The sequence below is a fragment of the Sciurus carolinensis genome, chromosome 8 (assembly GCF_902686445.1).
Source record: "Sciurus carolinensis chromosome 8, mSciCar1.2, whole genome shotgun sequence".
In the NCBI taxonomy this organism is placed as follows: Eukaryota; Metazoa; Chordata; class Mammalia; order Rodentia; family Sciuridae; genus Sciurus; species Sciurus carolinensis.
Genome location: NC_062220.1, coordinates 97,106,747 through 97,132,900, shown reverse-complemented (window position 1 = coordinate 97,132,900; position 26,154 = coordinate 97,106,747). Strand labels below are relative to the sequence as shown.

The window sequence follows — 26,154 nt, the reverse complement described above, 5'->3', positions numbered from 1 at the left end:
TATAATCTGAGTAGAACTTTCTTGACCTATAAAATAAAACTGGCAGAGATTACCCTGTAGACCCTAACATATTTACCTTCAGAAGCTCCACTCATTGCCTGCCTTTGTTCTTTTTGCTGAGCAAAGAAGAGCGTCATTTTTCCCCCTCTTTTCATCAGTCTCTTGGTATTTTAGTCAAAAGGAACGAAGGATTCCTCTTGCTGAAAGGCGAAGAAACTAAGCTGACACTGTGCATTAGTAGAAATGACAGCAATGAAGTTGATCGGCTGCAACAACAGGGGTCCCTGTGGTCAGGGGGAATTACAGAAAGGGCAGTTCATTATTTCCTATGGTCCAGACATATTTGTTTACTTCCCAGTGGCCTGGTGAATCTGAGTAGTTTGTTGCTTTGAAATGGATTGTTGCTTACTCTCAGTTATCAATGCAAATGATAGTATAGTGATATATGGGGCTAATAGGAAGCAGTAGATAGTCTAAATTTCATTTTAGTGATGTTGGAATGAAGCTTACATCTGGGAGCCAGTGGAGGGGCAGGCACACACAGTATCCCTTTGAAGCCCAGGCCAGCACCATTCCCAGCTTGTCTTTATTGTTAAGAATCCAGGGTTCCTATCCAGAAGGGGATAGGGTCGGCTTCAAGGCATAAACAAGGAGAGTTTATTGTAAAGGATTTTCTTTTGGATGCTGTCTATGAAAGAAATTGCAATTGATTCTTATCCCTTTAGAGTAAGTAAGCAAGTGGGCTCTCCTTGTTTGTGTCCTCCTCCTCCTCTTCTTAAATGGCAAGGAATAAAATGGGGGAGAAAAACCCTGGGAGCCCTTGTTTTGAAGTGGTAGCTGCACTTGAGCTTTTCTCTGAGAGAGCACTTGCATTAGGAAGCCATCACTATAGTAACTGAAGCTCTGGGTGCCCATGTTGCTAGGCAATGGAATGCTGTAGACTTAAGTGAGCACTCAGACCTTCTAAAATCAATAGGGGTGGCTTCTAGCCCTATTGCAGGACATCAGTTTATTATTTTATTTATTTATTTATTTATTTTTTTGAAAATAAAGAAAAGCTGTGGCTCCTGAGGGAGTAAATTCAATGCTTTTTGATGAGGAATGTGAGGAGGATTGCAATTGTGATTGAAAGAAATAAGGAAAGAAGCGGTAAAATGAAAAAAAGAAGGCCTAATAAACAACTGACCAAAAGAAAGAATAAAAGAAAAGAAACCTTTGTTAATAAAAGAGAGTATTGAAAAGAAATAAATCCAAAGAAAGGCCAAACTCAGAGAATAAATTAGGAAATGGAATTTATTTCAGAGAAAGAAGGAAGGGTCTTGGAGATGCCGTCAAACGTTTGTGTCCATGTACACAGGCACTCACTTTATTGAACACCAAAGTGTGCCTTAAATCCTTAAACACAATAAATTATTAAGGCAAAAGGAATAAAGAGGTCATGTTTAGGCCATCTCGTACCCTCCCCCTAGCTCTTTTTCCATATTGAAAAGATATTTAATTATATTATATAAAATTCATTTTTTTTTAGTATTATCCCAAAAATATTTCCTGTGTGATGGGAAATATTTTCCATACTTCATGTTTTCACATAGTTGCACTCAGCATCACTTGCTCCTCTGTATTGCCCAATTTTAATGCATATTAATCCTCTCCATATATACATGTGGTTTCTATCCTTTACTAGCATGTTTGCACTCTTCTGTCTGATTGACATACCTTAATTTATTAAACTGTTCCCCAATATTTGACTTTTCTTTCATTCATTGGTAAAGTACATATGTGATAAGAATCGTATCATGCACTGGAGGTCAGAGATCAGCAAAGCCAAATTCGTGCTCTTGGCAACCTACATAAGGAGGCTGATTAGCCAGGGAGTAAGTTGTAAAATGACATGAGTCACATTGCTAGTACTTTTCTTATACATATAAAGGCACTTTGGGTATTGTCTAGTGAGGTGGTTTTAATGTGTTTTTTTTGTTGTTGTTGTTGTTCAAATTATTTTTCTACCTTGCTGTTCTGATTTTGACATCTTTTATCATTTTTATAGCAGATCATTTTTTATGGTTTTTATTAGTGCATTATAGTTTATACATAATTGCTGGATTCATTATGACATATTTACACTTATATATAACATGATTTGATCAGTCTTATTCCTCAGTACCCTTTTCCTCCCTTCCTCAGTACCCTTAGCCCTCTTCCTCTGCTCTACAGGTCTCCCTTTTATTGTTTTTTAATTAGTACATTATCATATGTATATAAGTGGGACTCATGAAATGAGTATGTTAATTACATGAACTTAGCATAATTTGGTCAATTTTGTTCCCTAGTACTCCCTCTCAATCACTTTGTTCTACTCTATTAATTTTCCTTCTATTTTTATGAGATCCCCTTTTTTTAATTCCTTTTTTTTTCCTCTCCAGCTTCCATATACAAGAGAAAACATTCAAACATTGACTTTCTGAGTCTGGCTTATATAGAATTCAGTTTTTTAAAATATTCAAGTCTTTTCATTTTATTCCTCTTTTTGTTTCAAATTTATCTGATAAGTTATGCTATATGTTCATATTCCCTCTTTTTTTTTTCTTTCCTACAAGTTGGTTTTGTGTAGTTGTTATTTTATTTTTGGAATGTTTTCAGTATATGAGCTAAAGTAATTACTTCCCAGTTTTCCTAACAATATTTGTCAAAGAAATTCAGGTTTACTATTTGATTTAGGAAACTTGGAGAGTCAGGTATAGTTCTGGAGGGTGTTTTGTTTTGGTTTTGTTTGTTTTTTCCCATTTCATTCATCTGTGTCTTCTCTACACCTCTTCCAAAGTGCTTCAGGTATTGTTGGTTTGCAAAATGAATTCAAGTGTATGTTTTATGCATAAAGTTCACAAAGCATGAACTTTAAAGTAGGAAAACTTGACTTCATGTCTAAGGTTTGCCGCAAGTCCTGATTTTCCACATATTCCACTGTTATCATTAGCTTATATAACTTTAACCTGAGTTAATTTTTTTTATTCTCTGTTTCCTCCATCTTTAAAATTAGGAATGATAATTCTTCCTTTTGTAGGGCTCATTTAAGAACTTCAGAGTTATCTATATATAATCACCTGTTAGATTTATTAAACTGCCACAGGTCCTCAGCAAATATTCTCTCATTGTTCCCTTTCTGTCCTAAACTAGAGTTTCATCATCCAAAACTGAAGTCACCAGCTGTGTATGGCATTTAAACTAATTAAAATCAAATAAAATTTAAAATTCTTGATTACACTAATAGCATTTTATGTGTTTAGTATCCACTTGTGACTAGCATGTACCATATTGAGCTATGTGCAAATATAGAACATTTCCATCATCTCAGTAAGATCTGACTTAGAGGCAACTCCTAAATCTTTGCTTTTTAACATTGCTAGTAACTCTACTAGTATTATCAGTGATTTGGATAATGGAGCAGTTTGTATATTATTTTACTTTTCCTCACATACAGTAGAACAGATTTAAGTAGTAAAAGGGCCTAAGTCACTGTCTTGGACCACACCCCCCTGAGATTGAATGGGCTGCAGTGGGGAGTGCCCCATTTTACAGTCCTGTTTATCTATCACATACAGATCAAGAAATAAGACATTGTTAGGAGACTGTACTATTCTGTTAGAATGGCTCCTGTGCAAAATGATAAAATCAAAGCAAGTGGACTGGAGTGCAGTTCAGTGTAGAGCATTTGCCTGGTACACAGCCCTGGGTTTTGTCCTCAGCATTGCAAAAAGTAAATAAATAAACAAATAAACAAACAAAACCAAAAGAAGTATGGCTACCTTGAATTAATTTGCATAACTTATAGAAATGTATTTAAAATGTGTCTTTTCCTTTCTCCCACTCCCCCAGGAAAGAGAATATTGTGCCAGACCTAGACTGGATATCATCCAACCACTTTCTGAGACTTGTGAAGAGATTTCTTCTGATGCTTTGACAGTCAGAGGTTTTCAGGAGAATGAATGTAGAGATTATCATTTAGGTAAGAGAGAGCAAAGATCTGGCTCACGTGATTTCCTGTGGTATTTGCCCTTCTACTTGATTTATACAAAAGGAAACTTAAGTTGAGGTGCCAAAAGAATCCTAGAGAATATCTGGACAGGCCTCTTCTTTTGAAAACTAGAGCATTCAGGCTCAGAAAGATCCCAGAGCTTTAAATAGAAATGGGACCAGGATTGAAGCGAGGAGTAGGATTCTTGTGTTTTGTTTTTGTATTTTTTCCCCATTGTCCTAACTATTTAAGTGACAATTAAATTGATGTCAAGCAGCTCTCTGGTTGTCACATCACTGGCAACTTTATGTCCCTATAAGGTCTGCTCTGGGGTGGCAGAGAAGTTGTCTTTCTATTTGTTTCTGAGTGCTTTCAGACAGGAAGTGTCCTACCATATCACTAGGCATTGGGTAAATATTTATGGAGTGGATGGATGAATACACTTAGTCACTCACTGCTCAGACACAAAAGGAAAACCATTACTATTTAGTCATACCAAAGCCGTCTGTATTTGAGTGTCATCATATCCTCATTAAATACATCCAGGAAAATAGAACAGTTGGGCTTTTTAAAAAATTTACTTCTTGTTTTAAAAACGATTGACACTTCATGAGAATGTTCTCATTTCTCATGTTGACCAAAGAAATGAAGAAATATTCTACACATTTGAGCTTTCTTATATTAAGTTCTTAATCAGTTGAAAATGTGAGAGTATATTCTGGACTTGGTAAAAAGCAACTGGATTCACAACTGAAAGCGTCCAATCTAGGTATTTTGCTCAGAGCAAACTCTGCTGCACACTTAGAAACCTTTCAGAGCAGGTTTTATAATTGAATTCTGCAGGAAACCCTCACCATTGGCATTGTGCACAACATGCTGAAATGATAGATTATGTCCCCAGGGCTTGGGTGTCTGTCATTTATGCTTTAGATGGCCTTGACCTTGATGAGGAGGAAACATTTATCGCAGACTATGGGGTGTAATTGTTCTGTAAAAATAGAACAGTGTCATAAATGGCCATAAATAAAGTTTATATACAGTAGATGAATTCTAATGTGCAATATATGCAATAGATGTGAAGAATTTTGACCACTCTTGTTCATGTGAAATCAGAATGTTAATGTATTTAAACACAGAAGTTTGAACCTTATTTATTTTTTAAGTTTTACAGTATTTGTTTCCTCCCTGTTTCCCTTTTCTCTTTTCTTGCTTCCTTCTTTCCCTTTCAGATGTGAAATAAATTCTGTCATTCTCTACTCTATTTCCATTCTTTACCTTTCCACAAAGTGAACCACATTTGCTATGAAAATAGACAAGTTTTCTGTTTTCTCTGAAATTTGGTGGGTTACCCAGGTCCCCTGAGACCTGCAACATTTGTTGTACTGTTGAGTCACTCAAGTTGTTCCTCTCTTCTTTCACCTCTAGAATACTCTGAAGGGGAATCACTCTTCTACATTGTAAGTCCAAGAGATGTTGTAGTAGCCAAGGAACGAGACCAAGATGATCACATCGATTGGCTCCTTGAAAAGAAGAAATATGAAGTAGTTTTGATTTTAATTTCTTGAAAGTATTGACTTGTCTGTAACAGAGAGAGGATAAGAGATTTTTGTAGTAAATCTTCTGTGTAGTTGAATTAGAGTGCCCCAAGCCAAAAAAAAAAAATATGTATGAGTATAGTAACTTTTCAATACCCCTCTCAGATATTAGGGAACAAAAAGATCGCAATGATGACTGACTTTACTCTTAAATTGGGGAGGAGTCAATGGTAGAGGGAGGGAGTGGTTTAGATCTAACCTGCTGAAATTTTTTTATTTCTCCCCATCCCAAGGAAATTAAAATAGAACTAATACTTCAGAGTTGTCTATTTGGACATTTTAATGAAATCACTCATTTTATCTTTTGTGTTTTTGTAAAGCTACTAAATTTATACTCTCTCAGGTTGGTTTGAACTACTAGTTTGGATAGAATGATGTTGTCCACTTTAATGAATCTTGGTTTAGAGAGATTTGATTAGGTAATGCCACAATAGGACTTTATTTTAAAAAAGGAAATATTTTTCAACTTTAATAACTGAAAGATATCATATTGGTTTAGTTAGACTGTGGATGGGTTTATGTATTAATCATCAGGAAACAATAGCAACTAGTCCAACTTTTTGTTGCTCTAAATTTTTAACTACCTTGAAGGATTAGGAAAAATCATTTTAATCTAAAAACTGTATAGAGCCCAGTTATTGTCACCTGGTTCATAATCCAGTTATTATCATAATGCTTTACATTAAGTAGTTGCTAAAAGAAATTTTGTTTTAATTATTTGTTAAACTACTACTTAGAAACGTTACAAAATAAAAACAAAACCAGAGATTTTCAAAAGCTTAATTGTAGATATATAAAACATGTATACAATTTACTTCTATTGAAACCTAGAGGAAAAATGCCTTTTTCCTTCCTTCCCTCCCTCCCTCCACCCCTCAATAATGCCTCTCGATATGTGTCACACCAATTTAGAATGACAGCTGCCTTATTTTGCTTGGAGACTAGGAGATTTTGTTGTATTTTGATTTGTGTATGAAATGTGATTCCAATATCCTAATGCAGAAATGAATTCAAATGGAAGTGAAAGAAGTCTTCATTTTGGTTGACTGCCTTTGTTTGAGTTTGAATTCAGTGAAGTTCATTCAACCATGGCATTAAAAATTCCAGTGCTTCAAGCAAAAGCCACAGAAATAATGGGGCTTTATTCATGTAGTCCAGAACATTAAGACATTATAAATATAGTGTTTATAACCACAATGTTTTTCTCTTTCACTCTCTCCCATTTTCTTTCCCTTTTTTCTATTTCTTTTATCATGCCTGTGTAAATATAGGAAGCTTTGATGGCAGCTGAAATTAGCCAAAGGAACATAAAAAGACATAAGATTCTGGTATGTATGCATTTTTTATTATTTGAAGCATAACTTTACCTTTTAATAAGTTATAATGGAAGTATATTTGAAAAGACCATGTTCTACCTGTCTTTTCAGAATTTATTTTAAACTAATTCTTTTTGACCTGTGAGGTCAAAATATTTCATTTTATCAAAACAGTTTCTGCTTGGAAACAAGACAGTTGAACACCTGGGAGGAGGTAGTTTTAAGTAATTAGAAAACTATATTTATGAAACACACTTTACATACAAAGCTTTCCAGTTGTGCGTGTGGGAGTTTCTTTAAATCGTAGATAAACTCACCATTATCTCAAAATTTATCAAAAGAGTGCTTTCTTAAAACTAGATTGCTTTGGTGTTTCCATAATAACAAACAATTGATTCTGTTATGCAGACTAATCTAGGATATCAAGTACATTTTTATTTCATTTGGAATTCAGGAAAAATATAGAGACTGAAGGCTCATTTCTTTGCTGATTATGACAGAGAATGTGTAGATAGAAAGCGGACAAGAAAGCATGTCCTTTGCAGGTGCTGAGAGATCACCTGGTACCTGTGTTTTACAGGTGAAAACTACAAACTTAGTCTTTTATAGCTAATGGAGTTTCAACGCAAATTTCTTTTGCCCACACTTTCCTACCTTAAACTCTTCAGTCCCCATAAAGCCTTAATCCTGGAGTGCACAAGCAGAATAATTCAGGAATAAGAGGAAAAGAAAACCAGGGTATCTTTTATTTTTCAGTTAAAAATGTGGGGGATAGGCAAGAATTCTTTAGAAATGGGAGAAAACTGAAAAGATTTGCCCCACTTTGATTATGTGGAACAGTAAAGGGAATTTCTACCTAGATTGCAAGAACCAGATCCTGAGGGGATTTCTGTAATAGGAGTTTGGTTCTATATTGAAACCTTAGAAGGCAATTTGAGCTGTTAGGCCCATATCAGATTTCCCTGTTACTGAGATTTTCTGATGGAGACAGGTCAACTGAGATGGAGATTAGTTATCAGGTATCTTTGTACTTCAGGTACGAAGTGATGAGACCTGCTCAAAGTCAGCAGCAGTAGGGACATCCTGTGGGACATCCTGGTGGGGCACAGGAAAGAAATTTGAACTCAAAAAAGATTCAGTAGTTATCAGCCAGCAAATATCAGTTGAGTACTTGAGTTTTGATCAGTCCACCCAGGGCAAATACATAGCCTCAGAGAACAGAGGAATGTGAATGGAATCATAAGGAACACTGTCATTCAAGGAATGTATGTAACACAGATTTGGAGGCCATAGGAAGGTTGTATCACAGGAGCTGGAAGAAGAGAGCATTGAGGGTAAAGAGAATTACATGCTTATGTGCCTGAGGTAAGCAAGTCAAAAAGACCAGACAGGCTGAGCTGGTACATTGGATTTGGCAATGTGAAAGTAACTAGTGAATCTTTTGCCTACATTTAATTTATTCTCAGCATGTAATAGGGATTGACAGTGAATAGAAGATTATAGAATCAGCTTAGCTGTGAATAGTGAGTGGAGACTGTACTTGGGGGCTGTAGCATCATGGGAGAGTTGTTACTGTTTTGTGTAAGAGAAACATTTAAGCATGCTTGGGAAAGAGAAAATAGGGAATACAGAGAAAGAGGGGGAGTTCAAAATGAGCTCCACAACCTGGTGGCATGGACATGTGGTGAAAGATTAGAGGGACTGGCACTGAAATCTCATAGATACGTGACATGTGATCTATTTCCTCTCTAGTTCTGTACATCTGAAATGATTTCTCATATAATAATCATTAAAGAAAAAATTTAAATAAATTTAAAACTATAGGTGTCGACCTCCCCTCTTGTCCTGTACATTAAGTATGCATAGAATATTTTTCTCCTGACATGTTTCCATATCAGTCATGCAGAGAAAAAATGGGCACCTCCCACTTATGCCATATAGAAAGAAATTCCACATGTTTCTTTTTGTACACAAAGTAGAAATTAAAGCCAAGTTTTGTTATAATGAATTTTCGCTTCTAATGAAAATGCTTTCCAGTGGGAATAATATTTCATAAAGAGTCATGGGAGATCAAGCAAGAGCTGTTTTCCCACACCTGTGGTGACACTGGCCACCCCAGATCCTTTCAGAACCAGTGAATAACTGAATATTCTGAGGACACTCAGTTCCCTGCTTTCACACCAGTTTCCTTTATCTGTAAATTTATGAATTTGAATTACTCGTTTTTCTCAGCTCATTTTCACTTTAGTATTAAGCTTAATATTTCATATTTCCTTTTAATCTGATAGTCTGTTATTTCATTTTTCTTAACATTTCAGACTTGAGGTAGAAGAGACATGTTGCTCACATTTTATAGATGAAAGCACAAGAAATAGAATTTTATATCCATTGACAACATGGAATTATTGGATCATGTTTCTAACATTAGATTTCCTTTGCAGAAAATCTCTTAGAGAGGATCAGATTAGAAACCTTTAAAATAGTAACATTATTTATTTTTAAAAAAGTGAATTTTAGAGCCAGGCTTGGTGGTACATGACTGTAATCCCAGTGACTGGAGTCAGAGGTAGGAGGATCACAAGTTCAAGACCAACCTGGACAACTTGGGAAACCCTGGCTGGGAATGTAGCTCAGTGGTAAAGAGATATAAGTACTTTTAAATATGAATATACTAAAGGAAGAAGCAGGAATAATTGCATAAAGCAAACTGAAACATCAGTATTGTCAATAGGACCCTAACATCATGACTCAGTTTTTCAGTTGTTCGTTATGAATTTTGAAATTCCTTCATTTTTCTCTAGGATATTGGCTTGGCGTATATAAATCACCTGGTAGAGAGAGGAGAATATGACATAGCAGCACGGTAATACCAATAACATTTTCACAATTTTTATCAGTATAAATAGAATTGGTCAATGTTAACAGCAGCCATCAGCCATTCTTTGTATTTAACATTTGGTGTTTATTTTTTAAACATCTTTCTAACAAGAGTAATTTTGAATATTAGTGGTTTCAGTGACAGAATAGATTAGTATCTGTTATTTCTGCAGCTTTTCTTGCACTTTCACCAAAGGAGAATTGTTTCTCCCAAATTTAATGAGAAAGGTGTCAAGAACCATGAAGCTTGTGGGATTTTCCTGTTTATAAGCTAGCAAATTAGCCTGCCACAGGTTCATGGTGCTAGCAGAAGACGTGAGACTCCTGGGTCAGGGCTAAAGGACTGTCCCAGCAGTTTTAATAGCCAGAGTATTATCATTTAACCCAAATCCCCAATTCCCAGTTCTCATAGCACAACATGGAGGGGGCCAGGTGACCCTGTCTATTCAGCCAGTTGTGTTATAGCCCTGAGCTTGGGATATCTTTTCGAGTGGGTTGACCCAGAAGACATTGCCTTCATTATACTGGACAGTAAGCAAACCTGTCTTCTGCTCTGGAGAGAGATACTGTCTTTGTCTAGGGCCATTTATATTATAAACATCCTTGAAAGATAGTCCAGAACAAAATGCCACTGCTTAAAATTCAAGAATTATTTTCCAAGGAGAAGCTAGCAACTAAATGAAATGGTCAAACCCTAGGATCCCAGGTTGCAGGGGCCTTTGGTGGGCAGAAATCATAAATGTATACAGTGGCCATGTGGTCTCTGCTGGAATTCTGCAGTGCCCATCTCTGTGACCATGCAGCATCCTTGGAAGGTAGCCTTTAGTTCCCTGAGATTATTCAAGAAAATATGTTTCTTTAATATGTAAAATTTCACTCGTACATGAACAGTCTTCCAGATTGTATTCTAAGATAGCATTCTAGGTTTTTAAAGTTTAATTTTGTAACCTGTTAATTAAATCAATTCAAAAAGGAACTGATACTTCTGGGGTATAGCGAATTTTTCTTCAAGGCAAATAAATACCCCAAACCATCAGTGTTGATCCAGGTAGAACACTTAGAGCAGGAAAATCATTGGGGAACCCCCTAATAGCAGTCTTCTAAAAGAGATTTATCTTGATTTGTAACTATTTTGTGTAATTTTCATGATTTTTGTTACTGTGTATGCAACCAAGTAACAGTAATACCTTTATGTTAATTAGCACTTGAGATAGAAATTTGTCAAAACTTGCAAGAAATTTATCTAAACCACCGAGGAAAAATGTCTACTTATTCTGTTTATATTTATTTATTTATTTATTTATTTATTTATTTATTTATAATTTGTTTCTCCCTGGAATGCTTTTACTACAGCAAATGCCAGAAAATCCTTGGGAAAAATGCAGCCCTCTGGGAATATGAAGTTTATAAATTTAAAGAAATTGGACAGCTTAAGGTAAGCAAAGATTAATATTTATTTCTTAGGTTCTGCATGCAAAATGAAAATAAAATAAATTAATAGTAGTCACTTCTTTATTGGAAAGTATTTTTTCAACTGGAAAGAAAACAAACTTGTAGAAATTAGTTTCAAAACATAAGCATAGTTCATATTTTGGGTGTATGTAGACTATATATATTTACACATATGAGAGGTTCTTTTTAAAATTTTTTTTAACCTTTTACCTCTGCAGTTTTTTCTGTGTTTAGATGAAGTTTTCGTGTTCTTTTTTAATAATGACCTCAGAAACCAGGTATAATTTTATTTGGTGAATTGTAAAACATAAGAACTTTTTCAGATTTACTGAAGAATTAATGTAGTTTTCAAATATCTTACATGTTAAAAGGTGAAATTTGACCATGTAGCTCTAATGAATTTTTTTGCTGTTTCATTTTTTTACCCTTTAAACTTAGTATACAACATTCAAGTCAGCAATGTATTCTTATGTATATTTAAAACATTTTTACGGTTTTGTGAGCCTTTTGAATGCTTTTGTGGAGATATGAATATTTTTTAGAAGTCCCAGTGATGTTGGTTGTCTTGTCAATTCCATGACTTCTCTTGTGCTTGCCTCATAAATAGTACTTTTCTCTAGTTGGTCCCCAGCTACGTTTCTTATTAGGCTTTTCCTAAAAGGTTTCATCCAGTTTCATGGTCCTGTTTACCTGATGGCTCTATAATTCAGACATCTCTTTTGAATTGTTATGATGGCTTTTTTTCTTCATATATCACTGATAATGATAATTCAAATTAATGTAAATCTACATCCTTCCCAAATTTGGTCATTTTCCTTTGAATGTGTGTTTATGACACACAATATCCATTCCATGCTTAATAGCTCAGAGCTACTACTCCTAAGGAGAATATTTTCCTCCATTTACCTCCTCATTCTATTTAATCTCCGATTTTTGTCAGTTTTATCATATCAACCAATTGGACCTTTCCACTTCCATTCTAGTACCATGGCCTTAACTCTTATCTTACATTACAAGGACCTTCTGATAGATCTAGGGGCAACCCTTGCTAAAGTTATCAGTTTTTACCTCCCAAGGGAACTTCTAGTTAAAAAGCTATCTGTTTAAAAAATAAATCTGAACTCTCACTGCCCTATTATCTATTGCTTCCCCCCTGCTCATAGAATAAAATCAGAGTTCCTTTCATGACCTCATCTCCCTTCCTCTCCAGTCTCGCCTACCTTCGTTGACCTACTTCTCCCATCTCTGGGCTTCTTTGGCCTCCCTGAACAGAAATGTTTGTTTGTGGTTACATGCCTTTGTTCATGTAGTTTGTTCTCCTGCCAGATCCTGTTCTCCTTCTTTCTCTGCCTGATAGATTCAGGGCCGTAACATACAAGATTTTCCTCTGTGGTATTGGGGTATGGTTCAGTGGTGGAGGGCTTGCCTGGCATGCCCAAGGTTTTAGGTTAGATCCCCAGCACTGCCAAAAATAAACACATACACACAAGATTCTCTACTGTATCCATAGCCCTTTATCAACCCTTTCTCATAATACTTACCACATTATGTCACCAATATCTGTTTATTTCTCTTCATACCTTCCCTCTTGGACTGTGAGCTTCTTGGGGATGTCACCCTAGTTTGGTGTCCCCAGTACAAAGCATGGTGATGAGTATGTAGGGCTCTAGAAGGAAATTGAACTCCATTTGGAAAATATATGAAGAATACGAGATGCATTTTTCCTAATTTCAAAATATGATTGTGAGTTGTTAAAGGTCAGTGCACACCAGTTTCAGGAAGGAAAGATGAATAGGTGACCTTTACTTTTAGGTTACTTAAAAATTGATTTAATAATCTTTTGAAAATGTACCATCATTTTGTTGTTAGAAAGTAGAGTTAATTTGAATCTTTTCAGAATAATTTTCCAGAGTATTCTTATTCCAGAATAAATTTCCAGAGTCTTAAAATTTTAAAGTAAAAGACGTATTTTTAGCTGGGCATGATGGCACACACCTGTGATCCCAGCGACTCAGGAGGCTTAGGCAGGAGGATCTCAAGTTCAAAGCCAGCCTCAGCAAAAGCGAGGCGCTAAGAAAGTCATTGAGACCCTGCCTCTAAATAAAATGCAAAGTAGGGCTAGGGATGTGACTGAGTGGTTGAGTGCCCCTGAGTTCAATCCCCCGTACCCCAAAAAAAAAAAAAAAAAAAATTGTATTTTTAGATTATCTGCATAATTGGAATACAGTTTTGTTTTGCCACCTTTTAAAGGATTCGTTTCCCTTTCCTTCCCCAGGCTGTTAGTCCTTATTTGCCAAGAGGGGATCCAGTTCTGAAGCCACTCATCTATGAAATGGTCTTACACGAGTTTTTGGAAAGTGATTATGAGGTATGGCATTCTGACATGATCAGATTTGCTTGTTTTCAATAGAAAATGTTAAGAAGTATAGAAATTTTATCTTTATGATCCTGTTAAAATTCTTTCATGTGTATCAACTCAAATTATTTTAAATTTTATGTCATCCAAATTATCCCATTGATTCACGTTTTGACTGGAAAACTTTTGACTGAGTCTGAAAGAAATAAGCATGACTTAGACCTCAAATGTGCAGATACTTTCTTCTGAATGTTTTAAGATGTCTGCCAGATCAGTGCCATTGAGAAAATTTTAACCTTTTATTTTTATAAGCTCTTACACATAATTCGTATTCTAGCCTCTGTTATTTTCATCTTAATGTTTAAATTTTGAGCTAAATTGTCACATAATAGTAGTGATTCATAACAAATTTTGATCCCATTATGTGGATGAAAATGTGCTGTCAACAGAGCATTAATGATCATATCCTACCCTGAGTATACATCTCTGAAATATTTACTTCTCAATTTTCTTCCCTAAAAAATGAAATAATATGATTTTCTTTGAGGTAATGATGCTTCATGACATGTTTCTAATCATATAGAGTTTCTAATCATATGCTTATAGCTTTGCCTGTTAATTTATAACCTAGCAGAACTGTTTTAAATAGGTTTTATTTCATAATATTAAGGACTAATTAATATTACTGTATAAACATGTTAAAAGTGGGACAATTTCTGTGGTGTTTCATTAAATGAATACTTCTTAATCTTTTACTCTGTAGTGGGCATTGAGGTATTCTATACCTCTGTTCATTCTGTCATAACTCTTCTTCACTGGCTGTGTCCTCTAATTAATCATTGTGGTCACTGGGTTGAATTCATCAGTATGTCTTAGGTAGAGCACATTTATACAAGGATGTGTGAAGCCAGTTATGCAGGAAGAAGCCTGATGTGAAATATAATAAATGTTTATTTCTGTTTATAGTGGGGCCATCTTGCTTTTATTACACAATATGAGTAGGCCTTTTTCTTTATATTGGAAGTTGGCAGTATTATGAGGCTGTTGAATGGCTAGGGAAAGGGGAACATGGAGCCAAACTTTCTTCTTTCTTTGAACAATATTATTTCTGGTCCCAGGGCTACTGACGGCTGCCATTTTGAGGGTGTAATTCTTTACAGACTCTTTTATCTTAAGTATTTCACAGAGTCTTAAGAAAAGAGAAGCTTAATCCAAAGAATCATTTTGATTCAGGAAAATTTTGTGTTCTGATTAAATAACCTCTTTGAAGTCAAATTACTTTAGATGCTAACATGTAGGAAGGTTGCAATTTGGATGGGAAATGTGTGGTCTGTTGCTCTGGTCTCTTGCCATGCTTACTAGGGGGGTTACTTTAGTCAAAATTTGATCAAACTGTAGTAGAAGTAACATTCCTGATTCTTCTGTGATTTTTCTTTTTATCAAATCCTGGTGCTTTATAGAAACACCTTTTACCAGTCTGCCCTTATTTCTAAATAAATTTTTTAAAAACTTTTTTAGTGGAGATTGAACCCAGGTACCCTCTAACACTAAGCTACATCCTCAGCCCCTTTTTTGACTTTTTTTTTTTTTTTTTTTTTTTGTGAGACAATCTCATTATGTTGGTGCAGCTGACCTCAAACTTGGGATTCTCCTGCCTTAGCCTTCAGTGGCACTGGGATTATAGGTGTGCACCGCCACATCTGACTGTAAATAATATTTAACTAAATTTAAAGAAGTCATTAAAGCATTAATAGTATTATCACTTAATATCAATTTTTTTCTAGTAATATGGACATATTTACTTCTGTTTTCTGCCTTTTGAGTTTATCTAATCTCCCCTCTCCTCCAAGTTGTCAAGGATCAGTAAGTAAACTCCTTTGCCTTATTTAGGGTTATAAAACATGAGAGTTAAAAGTCGGGAGGGCAGGTATCATCTAGGCTACTGGCCAAGAATCAGCTGTGGGAGAGAACAGGATTAAATCAGGATATCTGTGGTTTCTCTCTGAACCAGAAAATTTGAGATCCAGATATAGCCAGGGTAAGGGCTAGGGATTGAGAATTGAGCCAAAATTATAATTCCCAGCATGAACATGGGTCAGAAGCCAGACTGGAAGGAGGACAAACATGACAACGTAAAGTTATTTAGCAGCTTTGTCCTGTGCAGAGCTGCCATGTACAGTTGTGCTTGCTGTGCAGTGCACAATAGCCTGCCCAGACCTAAAGTGCCTAGAAGGTGGTGGGGAAAGTGGTTGACTTAGATGCTGTCTATAAGATGTTAACAATGGGATTCGATCCCATGTCATAGGTGTCCAAAATGAGGATAGAGCAAGTCAAAGCTAAACTCGGCTTGTGCAGTGGTACTTTATGTGAAAAATAGGGTGACTTTCCTAGTTGAATATTTCATAAAAATAAGAACAGAAATGAATGGCACCACCTACTTCCCAAGAGTAATAAATGGAGATTGTTGTAGTTATATTCTCCATATTTCCTTTTGCTACCCTGAATCCCATAGTCAGAATATTGATGAAAAGTTTATTGATTCATGTTTTTCATTTTTCTTTGTAGTTATACATGACAATAGAATGAATTTTGACATATTATACATACATGGAGTATAGCTGCCCATTTGTGTGGTTGCACATGATTTGGAGTTAAACTGGTCATGTATTCATGTAAGAACATAGGAAAGTTACGTCCGATTAATTCTACTGTCTTTCCTGGGAATACCCATCTCCCCACCCTTTCCTTCATTCCCCTTTGTCTAATCCTGTGAACTTCTGTCTCCTCCCCCTTATTGTGAATTAGCATCCATATATCAGAGAACATTGGGGCTTTGGATTTTGGGGGTTGGTTAATTACACTTAGCATGATAGTCTCCAGTTCCATCCATTTAGAAAATATACCACATTTTCTTTATTCATTTATTTGTTGAAGGGCATCTAGGTTGGTTCCATAGTTTAGCTGTTGTGCATTGAGCTGCTATAAACATTGATGTGACCAAGTCACTGTAGTATACTGATTTTAAGTCCTTTGGGTGTGTGCTGAGAAGTGGGATAACTGGGTCACATGATGATTTGACTCAAGTTTTAATCATAAAACCACTGTCTCTTGTACAAATACTTGTTAAGTATTGTTGAAACTGTTTGGAATTCAATCTTATTTTTGTGTTGGAAAACCAAACCATTTCCCTCTACTCTCACACCAATCCATACAGAGGCTTCTGTGACCTCAAGAGATGTAGAGACTTCCCACCAGCAAGCAGTTCTGCAGCCAACACTAACTGCTGTCCTCTATTCCAGTTTCATGCTGACACTGTCCACTTGGACATAGTGTCTGATACCACAGGTCAAGAGCTCAGTTTCCAAGATTTCCTCTCCCACCCCTGTTTTGCCAGTTGGACACCTGCAGTCATTTTAATTGTGCTTCTGACCAAGGTTATAAATCGGGGCATCCATAAACCCCCTCTCCTCAGGTTCAGTTAGTTTGTCCTAGCTGCTCACAAAACTCTGGCCAGCGTGTTTATCCTTTCATTGTAAAGGATGTGAAAAAGGATACAGATGAAGAGATACATAGGGTGAGGCATGTAGGAAGGGACATAGAGTGTCCGTACCTTCTCCAGGCAACCACCTTCAAGTTTTGAGGGTCTAAAGCTTGACTTCCAGTGTTTGGCTCCTGAAAGCTCTCCAAACCCTGTCCTTTGGGATTTTAGACAGATGCCATTGCGTTGGCATCTCTATGATTGCTATTAGAGTGAGTATGGAAACACAGTGAGGCCTGCCTGGTCAGATTGTTCAGCATTCCTTCCTGGGGGGAAGAGGGTCTTAACCTACTGTTTCCATGATCTGCCTTGGGGAGGGAATTATGAGCCAAGAACCATGGACCAAAACCAAACTATATATCATAGTATCACACCTGTTTTAAAGAGTCTGTTCTTTTTCTGCTGTTCCTCTTTGGTTAGGGTTTTGCCACACTGATCCGAGAATGGCCTGGAGATCTGTACAACAATTCAGTAATAGTTCAAGCAGTTCGAGACCACCTGAAGAAAGATAGTCAGAACAAGACTTTACTCAAAACCCTGGCAGAATTGTGAGTATTTCTTAGTATTTTTTTTTTTTTGCAAATCAGCCTACATTGAAAAGTTTTTCATACTTTAGACTTGGCAGACCCTGAATGGAGAAGATGCTATTTTTATACCATTTTCCTATATTCACCTTTTTAAAAATTTTTTTTAGTCAACATGTTGATCATTTTTAGTTTTCCCACATTTTTATTGATGCATTATAGTTGTACCTACTGATGGGATTTTTTTGTTACATATTCACGTTGGCACCCAATACGTCAATATAATTTGGCCAATGTCATTCCCCAACACTTTCCCTCTTCCCACCTCCCACCCTGAGTCCCTTTTTTCTACTGATCTCCCCTGCCTATATTCACTTTTTTTTATTTTTATTTTTTTTTAATGGACACCATACCTTTATTTTTTTATTTATTTTATGTGATGCTGAGGATCAAACCCAGTGCCCCTGATGTGTTAGGCAAGAGCTCTACCACTGAGCCACCCCAGGTCCTACATTCACTCTTTTTTTTTTTTTTTTTTTTTTTTTAAATTTTACAGACTACATTTTGATTCATTATACACAAATGGGGTACATCATTTCGTTTCCATGGTTGTACACGATGTAGATTCATACCATTCGTGTAATCATACATGTACATAGGGTAATGATGTCTGTCTCATTACACCATTTTTCATACCCTGCCTCCTTCTCATTTCCTTCTACATAATCCAAAGTTCCTCCATTCTTCTCTCACTCTTAATAAAAATAAAACCTTGCATAAATGTCAAAAGAATAAGTACAAGGTAAGGACAGTGTGTGAAACTGTTCAGTTGTGATAGGATGTTTCCCAAAGGAGAGGACACTCTGGGCAATGGTTAGGGTGGAAGGCTGCCAGTTGTTATGCCCCACAATCAAAACAGTTTCCCAGTGAACCAGGCTCTGGATTGTTATTCCTAGATCTTCCAGTTAGTCTCTCAAACATCATACTCCAAATATTTAAAATCACAGGTAACAGTTCCCTTTGGGAATTAATAAGCAAACTAAGAGTAGTGCCAGACATCAAGTCAAGGCTCAGCAAATGGAAGCTTATTAATATTTTTCATATTTTTTGGGCATTTTGATCTGGCTATGTGCCAAATGCCTATGATACTAAGATACACCCTCAAGGTGCTTCACTCTAGGGAAACAAATAGAATTGTGCAGGTCTGTCTAGTAGACAGTTCCTGTGGGCTTCAGACTCTCTTCAAAACCCTTCCACCTCAGACCTCTCCCCTCCCATCTTTGTCCAGGACCATGAAAAGACTGTGTTAGACTTTCCACAAAAGAAGTCATGTTTGTGGCATTCTGACTTGAAACACGAATCATTTTCTCTTAGAAACATTGTTCTAGATGCCCCTTGGATTTTGTAGCACTGTGAATAAGGAACTGACAGTATAATTTTTGTTCACTTGACTTTCAGGAGCTGGCTGAGGGACTTAATCAATGTGAAAAATATCGTTTCAATGGAAAAACATTTCGATTTTATATAACCCCTTACAGATAAGTTTTTGGAATATAACCCATTTGTCAACTGAATACTGTTTGTAAGAATTTTATCTCATTTTTCTGTTTCTGAAATGAATAGGTCCTTCATTCTGGATCACAGCTTCATTGACTGGTATATGGATTTCTATAAAACTTTTGAGGCTGAACCCCCAATGAAAATTTTTTATTCATGAATGTTATAAATTTTCTGAAATTCTAGTGAGGTGGAAGGTTCTGAGAAGGAAGCACTTACTAGTCATGTATTGTTAAATCCCAAGGAATGTATTCTTTTTTTTCTGAACATGTTTCAGTTTTTAATATTATAAAACTATCTGTGCAAGTATATTTTTATTAGAACTGTTGATGAACATTAATGTAAAAAATTTTATCTTACCAGGTATACCTATGACAAGAACTATGGCAATGCTCTGGAAATATACTTAACATTAAGACATAAAGATGTTTTCCAACTGATACACAAGCATAATCTTTTCAGTTCTATCAAGGATAAAATAGTTTTATTGATGGATTTTGATTCAGAGGTATTTATTAGTACTGATATTTTTCCTATTCCAAATGTATGATCATTAAACATCTGTCCAAATGCTGGATTGGGAATGAACCACATTGCTTGACCATATGCTGATCTTGCTTAGAACACTGTGACCCTCCTCGCTGGATGTTGTTATTTTAGTAATCAGCATTCAGGAATCCTTTCCTTGATATAGTGATTCTGTAAAAGCAATTGTAATTAATTTGATATAGAACTCAAAGATATGTATGTGTGTGTGTATAAAGTAACTTTTTAGTAAAACAATTCATATAATTCATAGAAACAAATGAGGCATACACTTTGGCTCATTTAACCCTCTTAGTCTATGTCCCAGAATTAAAATTTAAGTGAACTTCTATTTTGATTCACTTACTGCTGTTTTATTCATTGATTAATTCATTGATGTTCACAGATCCAGCATGTGGAGTTTCCACTGATACTCAAGTCCAGGACATGTGGAATGTGTTATTTATTGTAGCTTACATTTGAAGAGTGGTTTGCTTGACTAATGATGGGACCATCCTTTATGGCTCATAATCACTTTTTTATAAAGTGATAAACTGTCCCCCATGTAAAAAAGAATCTAATTAGAAATGCTTATGAGAAAAATGAGGTTCATGAAACAATGACTTCATTCCGAAAATTGAAATTTTAGATAAATGAAAAAATGGGATTCTAAAAGCTCTTTAAATTTAATGCATTATATATTTAATGCATTCAATTATATTTTTCTGTATTTAGGGTATTATGTGCTATATTAATCTCTACAAACTTAATCTTATTGAGATAAGACCTACATGTACCTCTTTTTCTGAAAAGAAAAAAAGTCCATTTTTTATACTGAGTCAAGTCTATAGAGACTACAAACCTAGTAGAATGAAGTTTAGGTAGAGGGACTCTGTTTCTCTGGCAGAGGATGATTAAGAGGATGACATGCTTATATAAAAATTAATTACATTTTCCCCATACCCAGTCTTCCCTCATGCCCACCCATCCCAGGTGTCTTTGGAGCCTCATTTTGCATGTAGAGATGTGGGAAAAGATGAAAGAGGCTGAAAGTAATTGCTATTCAAGAGTTCCAGTCAAAATTAAGGAATCAGAATTTTCTAATTAGAAGAGACCTTAGGAATAATCTATTCTAACACCCTTATATTTCAGAGAACAAAATAAAGTTTGGACAGCTAGGTAGTAGCAGATCGAAGAACAGGACCTGGGTATTCTCCATGAGGCTCAGTCTGGTGGACTTTCTTCTCACTCACTTGTCACAAACACATTTGTTTCGTAAATGTTAAAGGTTGCTAAAGTAAATTCTAAAATTCCATAAGCTTTATACAGTATGAAACTTTAGATATCTTATTCTTTTTTCAACTCTTACCCTCTTCTCCATGTAAGACCAACCCCTTATATCTGTGAAATCTCATAGGGAGACATTGGCAATTTTCAGATACTAAGAAAAGTTCATTTTTGTGGTTTTGGTAGCGAGATGCTCTCACTCCTGAGAGTCATATGAAAGTTTGTGAAGATATTTGAGATGTCAAGGGGACTAGAATATGTCGGGATATTTTGTGTTTGGTAAGTTGCATCAAGGTACCATTTTATTAGTAAACAATACATAGGCCTCAGATTGAGACATTTGAAAAGGCATTCCTCTACAGTTATCATTTTACATAAGGGCCATTGTAAAGCTAAGTGTTCCTTAAATACAAAAAATAAGCCCTTCACCTTTACTATGGTAGTATGTACACTATGTTGTGTTTAGTGTTCTTATGTGGCAAATTTCAGTGACTGTGGTTATTATTTTGTATTTCAGAAAGCTGTTGACATGCTCTTGGACAACGAAGATAAAATTTCAGTGAGTGGCTTTTTGTGTGATTTTTTTTATATGTATAAGTCCATTTGTTAATAATAGTGCAAAAGACTGGGTAAATTATAAAGAAAAGAAGTTCATTTGGGCTTGTAATTCTGGTCCAAGGTCAAGGGACTGCATTCAGTGAATGCCTTTTCACACGCAGAGTCCTGAGCTGGCACAGGGTGTCACATAGTGGGAGATAGCACATGCAAGAGGCCAGCAGTGCCCTTGTGGGAGAGCGAAGTCAAATGCATGAGAAGCAGCAAAATCACCAGAAAGGGCCACTCTTGCTCTTTAATAACAACTAGAGAGGCCGCATTAATCCCTTTACTGTGGCAGTCATGCCCAGGCACTCACTCTGGGCTCCACCACCTTTCCATACTGTTACATTGGGGAATCAAGTCTCAGCATGACTTCCAGCCAGGGAACAAACTACCTCCCCGCATCATAGTGGGTTACTAGATGAGTGTCTAGAACCGTTTTAGGTATAAGAAAGAGAAGTGTTTATCAGATAATTTTGGTTTTGTGTCCTTATAACTCTGTTATGAATTTTCTTTTTTTCCTTAGATTAAAAAGGTAGTGGAAGAGTTAGAAGACAGACCAGAGTTACAGCATGTGGTGAGCATTGTAGTCTTCTTTTCCCCTTTTGATTGAATAATAAAGTGGAACACCTTTCAGTGTTGGTGGGAGAACTCTTTATGAGGTTAATACCTAAACTGGAGGTTTGACTGCAGATGATACTCTGAAATTACTCAAATGTGGTGATATGCTTTGAATCCAGGACTAGGGTTAATACAGAACAGGCTCTTGAACTTTGACTTACAATTGAATTGAGCTTTAAAGAAAAGTTATATTAATTTCTGTTACCCCACTGTGCCTAAGAGTAAGCTCCTTCCCTCTTTAATTTCCTTTAAATATACCGAAGTACAGCAAAAGCAGGAGGTGAAACATAGAAACCAAGTTTTCCTGCTAAGGAAATAGCACACAACCATTCTGACCACAGAATGGGGCAGGGCCTCATTTCTTATCTCTCACCCCAACAATAACTAATCTCACCTTTCTTGTGCGGCCTTGGTGTTTGTAGTATTAGACCTGTTAGTGTAGATTTCTTTGGGGACTACTTGTATTCCATGCTTTGCATCATTAAAGGAGAAGATATTTTCTGTGTCCTTTAAAAAATTACAAAAGCTTTCAGTAGGACCACAGGCATCAAACATAGTGAGTGTCTTTGCCTGTCTTCTTGCACCCCAGGAAGAGGCCTGGGGAACAACATCTTTCATTCAAAAGTCAGTTTTATACATTGAAACTCTTCAAGACAGAATAGAAATGTAAGTTATGTTTTTTGCTTTTGTTTTCTTTGGCTCAGGAGTTGTGCAGATGCTATTGCTATATTGTTCACAATCAGAAATCTCAAGATTATCTGTTTATCCAAGCAAAGCTTCACTTTGCTGGCCACCTTGGGAATTTGTTTATAGAGCAATGACTTTTTACTTTCTTAAGCCATGAAATAGGTTTGTGGGCAGTGGCTGTGTGACAGTATAATCAGTGCATTGGTGAAATGGTGGAAGAATCCGCATTAAAATGGTTCATCTTCCTGGCCAGCTGATACAGGTCTATACATTTGGCTCAGCACACAAGACAGAGCCTTCCTTTCCTGTTTTTGCTTCTGGGAAACAGCACCAGCTATCCCAGCCCACATACACTGACCCTAGTGCCAGTGCCTGGTAGTTCTGTTCATCAGACCCCAGTCCTGGAGATGATTTTAATCTGGCTACTCTTACCTGCCCTTCTTGCCTTACTTAGGGAGATGTGAACCATTAGCCCAGGGAGTGGTTTCTCTAGGTGCATACATATGTCATGGTTATGTAAACACCATATATCAATCATCAGCTCACTCATTTATAGTCACAGCTTTAGGGGCAGACTGATAGTCTGTGTCAATTATGAACCAACTCACCTGGTTACCTCCACTCTAGGTGTAACTGCCCTTTGTGTGATTGGTGTGATTGAGTTTTCTGCCTCCAGTGGGTTGTGGGCTTTTTATTTATACTTTATTAAACATTGAACATTGATTTCTGATTCCTAAGTACTATATTGATAGACAATCTTGCATGTAAGTAGAAAGTGAATTATTCGCTTCCTTTTAAGTTCACTTTTCCAGACAACTAGGGTAAGCAGTCAGTTTTGAAAATTGGTTCAGAACCCCTGTACTCTTCTTGATTCTTATTTTTTGTTTTTTGATGTCACCAATATAGGCAGCATTTCATTACAACCACAGATATTACTGAGACTCAAAAAGGGGAGATGAGGAGTGAATGGGAGTTAATTTTGCTCTTACTAATGGAGTTTAAAAGAGCATATTCTTGTTCTGTGACTCTACTCGTTTACATAAAAGAGAATTTTTATCTTCTAGAAAGAATACTAATCAAGTATTTTATATCTGAGGTGAAGCAGATAATGACAATGATATTAATAGATACTGTTACTAACATTTCTGTAGTGTTTAGCATATGCCAGGCATGGTTCTGAGTGATTTACAAATGTTATCTCGTTTAATCTTCACAGCAACCCAGTAAGCTCTCTTGTGGGTTGAGGGAGTTTACTTAAGGTCACAAGGTTGTCAGTGGCAGAGCCAATTCACTCAGGAAGCTTCTAGAAGTATGAGAATCTCCTTGCTCACTAGGAGGCATCTTCTTCCCACTCCTCAATCATCTGGGTTTTTTTCCTAAACACTACTTCTCTCCCACCTCTCTGTGGAAGCTATTTATAACAAAGTAGCAATGTTGTCTAGTATTGTGTTTTTCTTATTTTAATTTTCATGGCTTGTCTTTGTTCCTTTTAGTATTTGCATAAACTCTTCAAGAGAGACCATCATAAGGGACAGCGCTACCATGAAAAACAGATCAGTCTTTATGCTGAATATGATCGACCAAACTTACTACCCTTTCTCCGAGATAGTACCCATTGCCCACTTGAAAAGGTAAGGCACAGACTCCTTGACTTGTACACTTCAGAAGAAGTTGTCATTGCTAAGCCATTTGTCATTTTTATACATCCCTGTTCAAGGGAAAGACTGTTGCTGCCCAAATTTAAGTTTTGCTGGGCTGCTCTGATGAGAACAAGAGGTCCTTTCAAATTAGATTTTAGTGAGGAGCTGAAGCATTTATGTGACAGTCTTAATTGAAATAAAGATTTAATGTCCATTCCAGGACTCAGTAACCATCACACTAAAGTGAAATTAAGAGTCTGAGTCTGTGTTCGCAGGATTAGGGTGGCACCTTGGTGTCAGAGCTGGGAAGTCAGAGCTGTCTATGTCCAAAGTCAGAAGCACTTGCTTCAGTCAGGAATCCAGTTTGATAAGCCAAAACTGGTAGCTTAGCTCCTACACATCTGTTCTAAACATCCACCTCTATTTCTATATTTCACTAAGCTATGTTCTGTTATAATTATATCTTTCTCATTCACCTATAAATTCTTTGACAGTAAGGAGTTTGTCTTACTACTTTTGGTAAAAGAATAAAGTCAATAATCTGCATTTATAGAAGTCTCTGAAAGAGCTTTAATGTTATAGGTTATTAGGATGTTTTCATTAGAGAGAATTTTTTGTCAGAATCCATTGTGGCAAACCTGTGTATTTTATATTACTCTACTCTTATCCAGGTACCCAAAGGAGTCTTAAAAGAGATATTCATGACATGTATAAAGGATATCATTTATTTTTTCTTGGAAATAAGAATTCTGTATACACTTAATCACTTTAGAAACTATTTCCATTTGTGTTGACTTATAACATGAAAAAGTTACCTGTGTACCAATTCATGAGTAACAGAGTAGATTCCCAATTAAATGGGTCACAAGCATGCTAGTAGTGAGTGAGGGCATGCAATATAGGTTTGCCTGTTTTGTCTAAAGAGAGAGTCATAGCAAGTATGGTCTCTTTTTCTCCTGAATATAAAATTAAAAACTTGATCCTGACACTCCCCCCCCCCCCAAAAAAAAAAAATCGATTTCTTCCTCTTTTTAGGCAAATTGACAGCTGGTTGAAATCCTTGAGAATCCAGGTCAACTTTGTTTTGAATTGGTTGAAATCCTAAATTAGTAGTATTCAGCCAGAACTTTGTAGACACACTGATAGCAAATCAAAAGCCCTTTAGGGGCCAAGTGTTTCAATGCGTGAGATTTGGGATTTAAAATTACCACATCTCTTCAATTCAAAAATTAATCAAAAGTTTTTTATGGAATTGTTCATTCTGAGGGACAGATAATTTGTAGGAATTTAAAACATCTATATCAATTTAAAAAATAACAATAAAAACATCTTGCTTCATAACATCTGCTGTGCTTTCAGGTGCTTTGTTGCATTTAACCTCTACAAAAGTGCTGCTAGATGGATAGAATTGTTTTATACATAACATGACGAGTCTTCAGCTAAAAGAAACAGCCCAAAACCCAGAGCTAGGAAGTTAAGATGTGGAACCTGGATCTTTAAACTTCAGGCCCCATATCCTTTCTACTATGATGAGGAATCATCTTTCATGTTTAAAATGTTAATTCAAATT

General features: G+C 36.1%; 1 protein-coding gene across 1 annotated transcript in view; it reads left to right on the top strand.

Annotated features, from left to right (window-relative positions):
* The window catches only part of Vps41 (VPS41 subunit of HOPS complex), a 165,871-nt gene that overhangs the window by 118,290 nt on the left and 21,427 nt on the right, over positions 1 to 26,154 (top strand). The window contains exons 12-22 of the mRNA XM_047561881.1: positions 3,874 to 4,003; positions 5,438 to 5,553; positions 6,879 to 6,935; positions 9,725 to 9,786; positions 11,154 to 11,235; positions 13,528 to 13,620; positions 17,567 to 17,694; positions 19,591 to 19,735; positions 21,557 to 21,598; positions 22,163 to 22,213; positions 24,438 to 24,575. Of these exons, the coding sequence (XP_047417837.1) occupies positions 3,874 to 4,003; positions 5,438 to 5,553; positions 6,879 to 6,935; positions 9,725 to 9,786; positions 11,154 to 11,235; positions 13,528 to 13,620; positions 17,567 to 17,694; positions 19,591 to 19,735; positions 21,557 to 21,598; positions 22,163 to 22,213; positions 24,438 to 24,575 (1,044 nt within the window). The remainder of the gene's footprint in view (positions 1 to 3,873; positions 4,004 to 5,437; positions 5,554 to 6,878; positions 6,936 to 9,724; positions 9,787 to 11,153; positions 11,236 to 13,527; positions 13,621 to 17,566; positions 17,695 to 19,590; positions 19,736 to 21,556; positions 21,599 to 22,162; positions 22,214 to 24,437; positions 24,576 to 26,154) is intronic.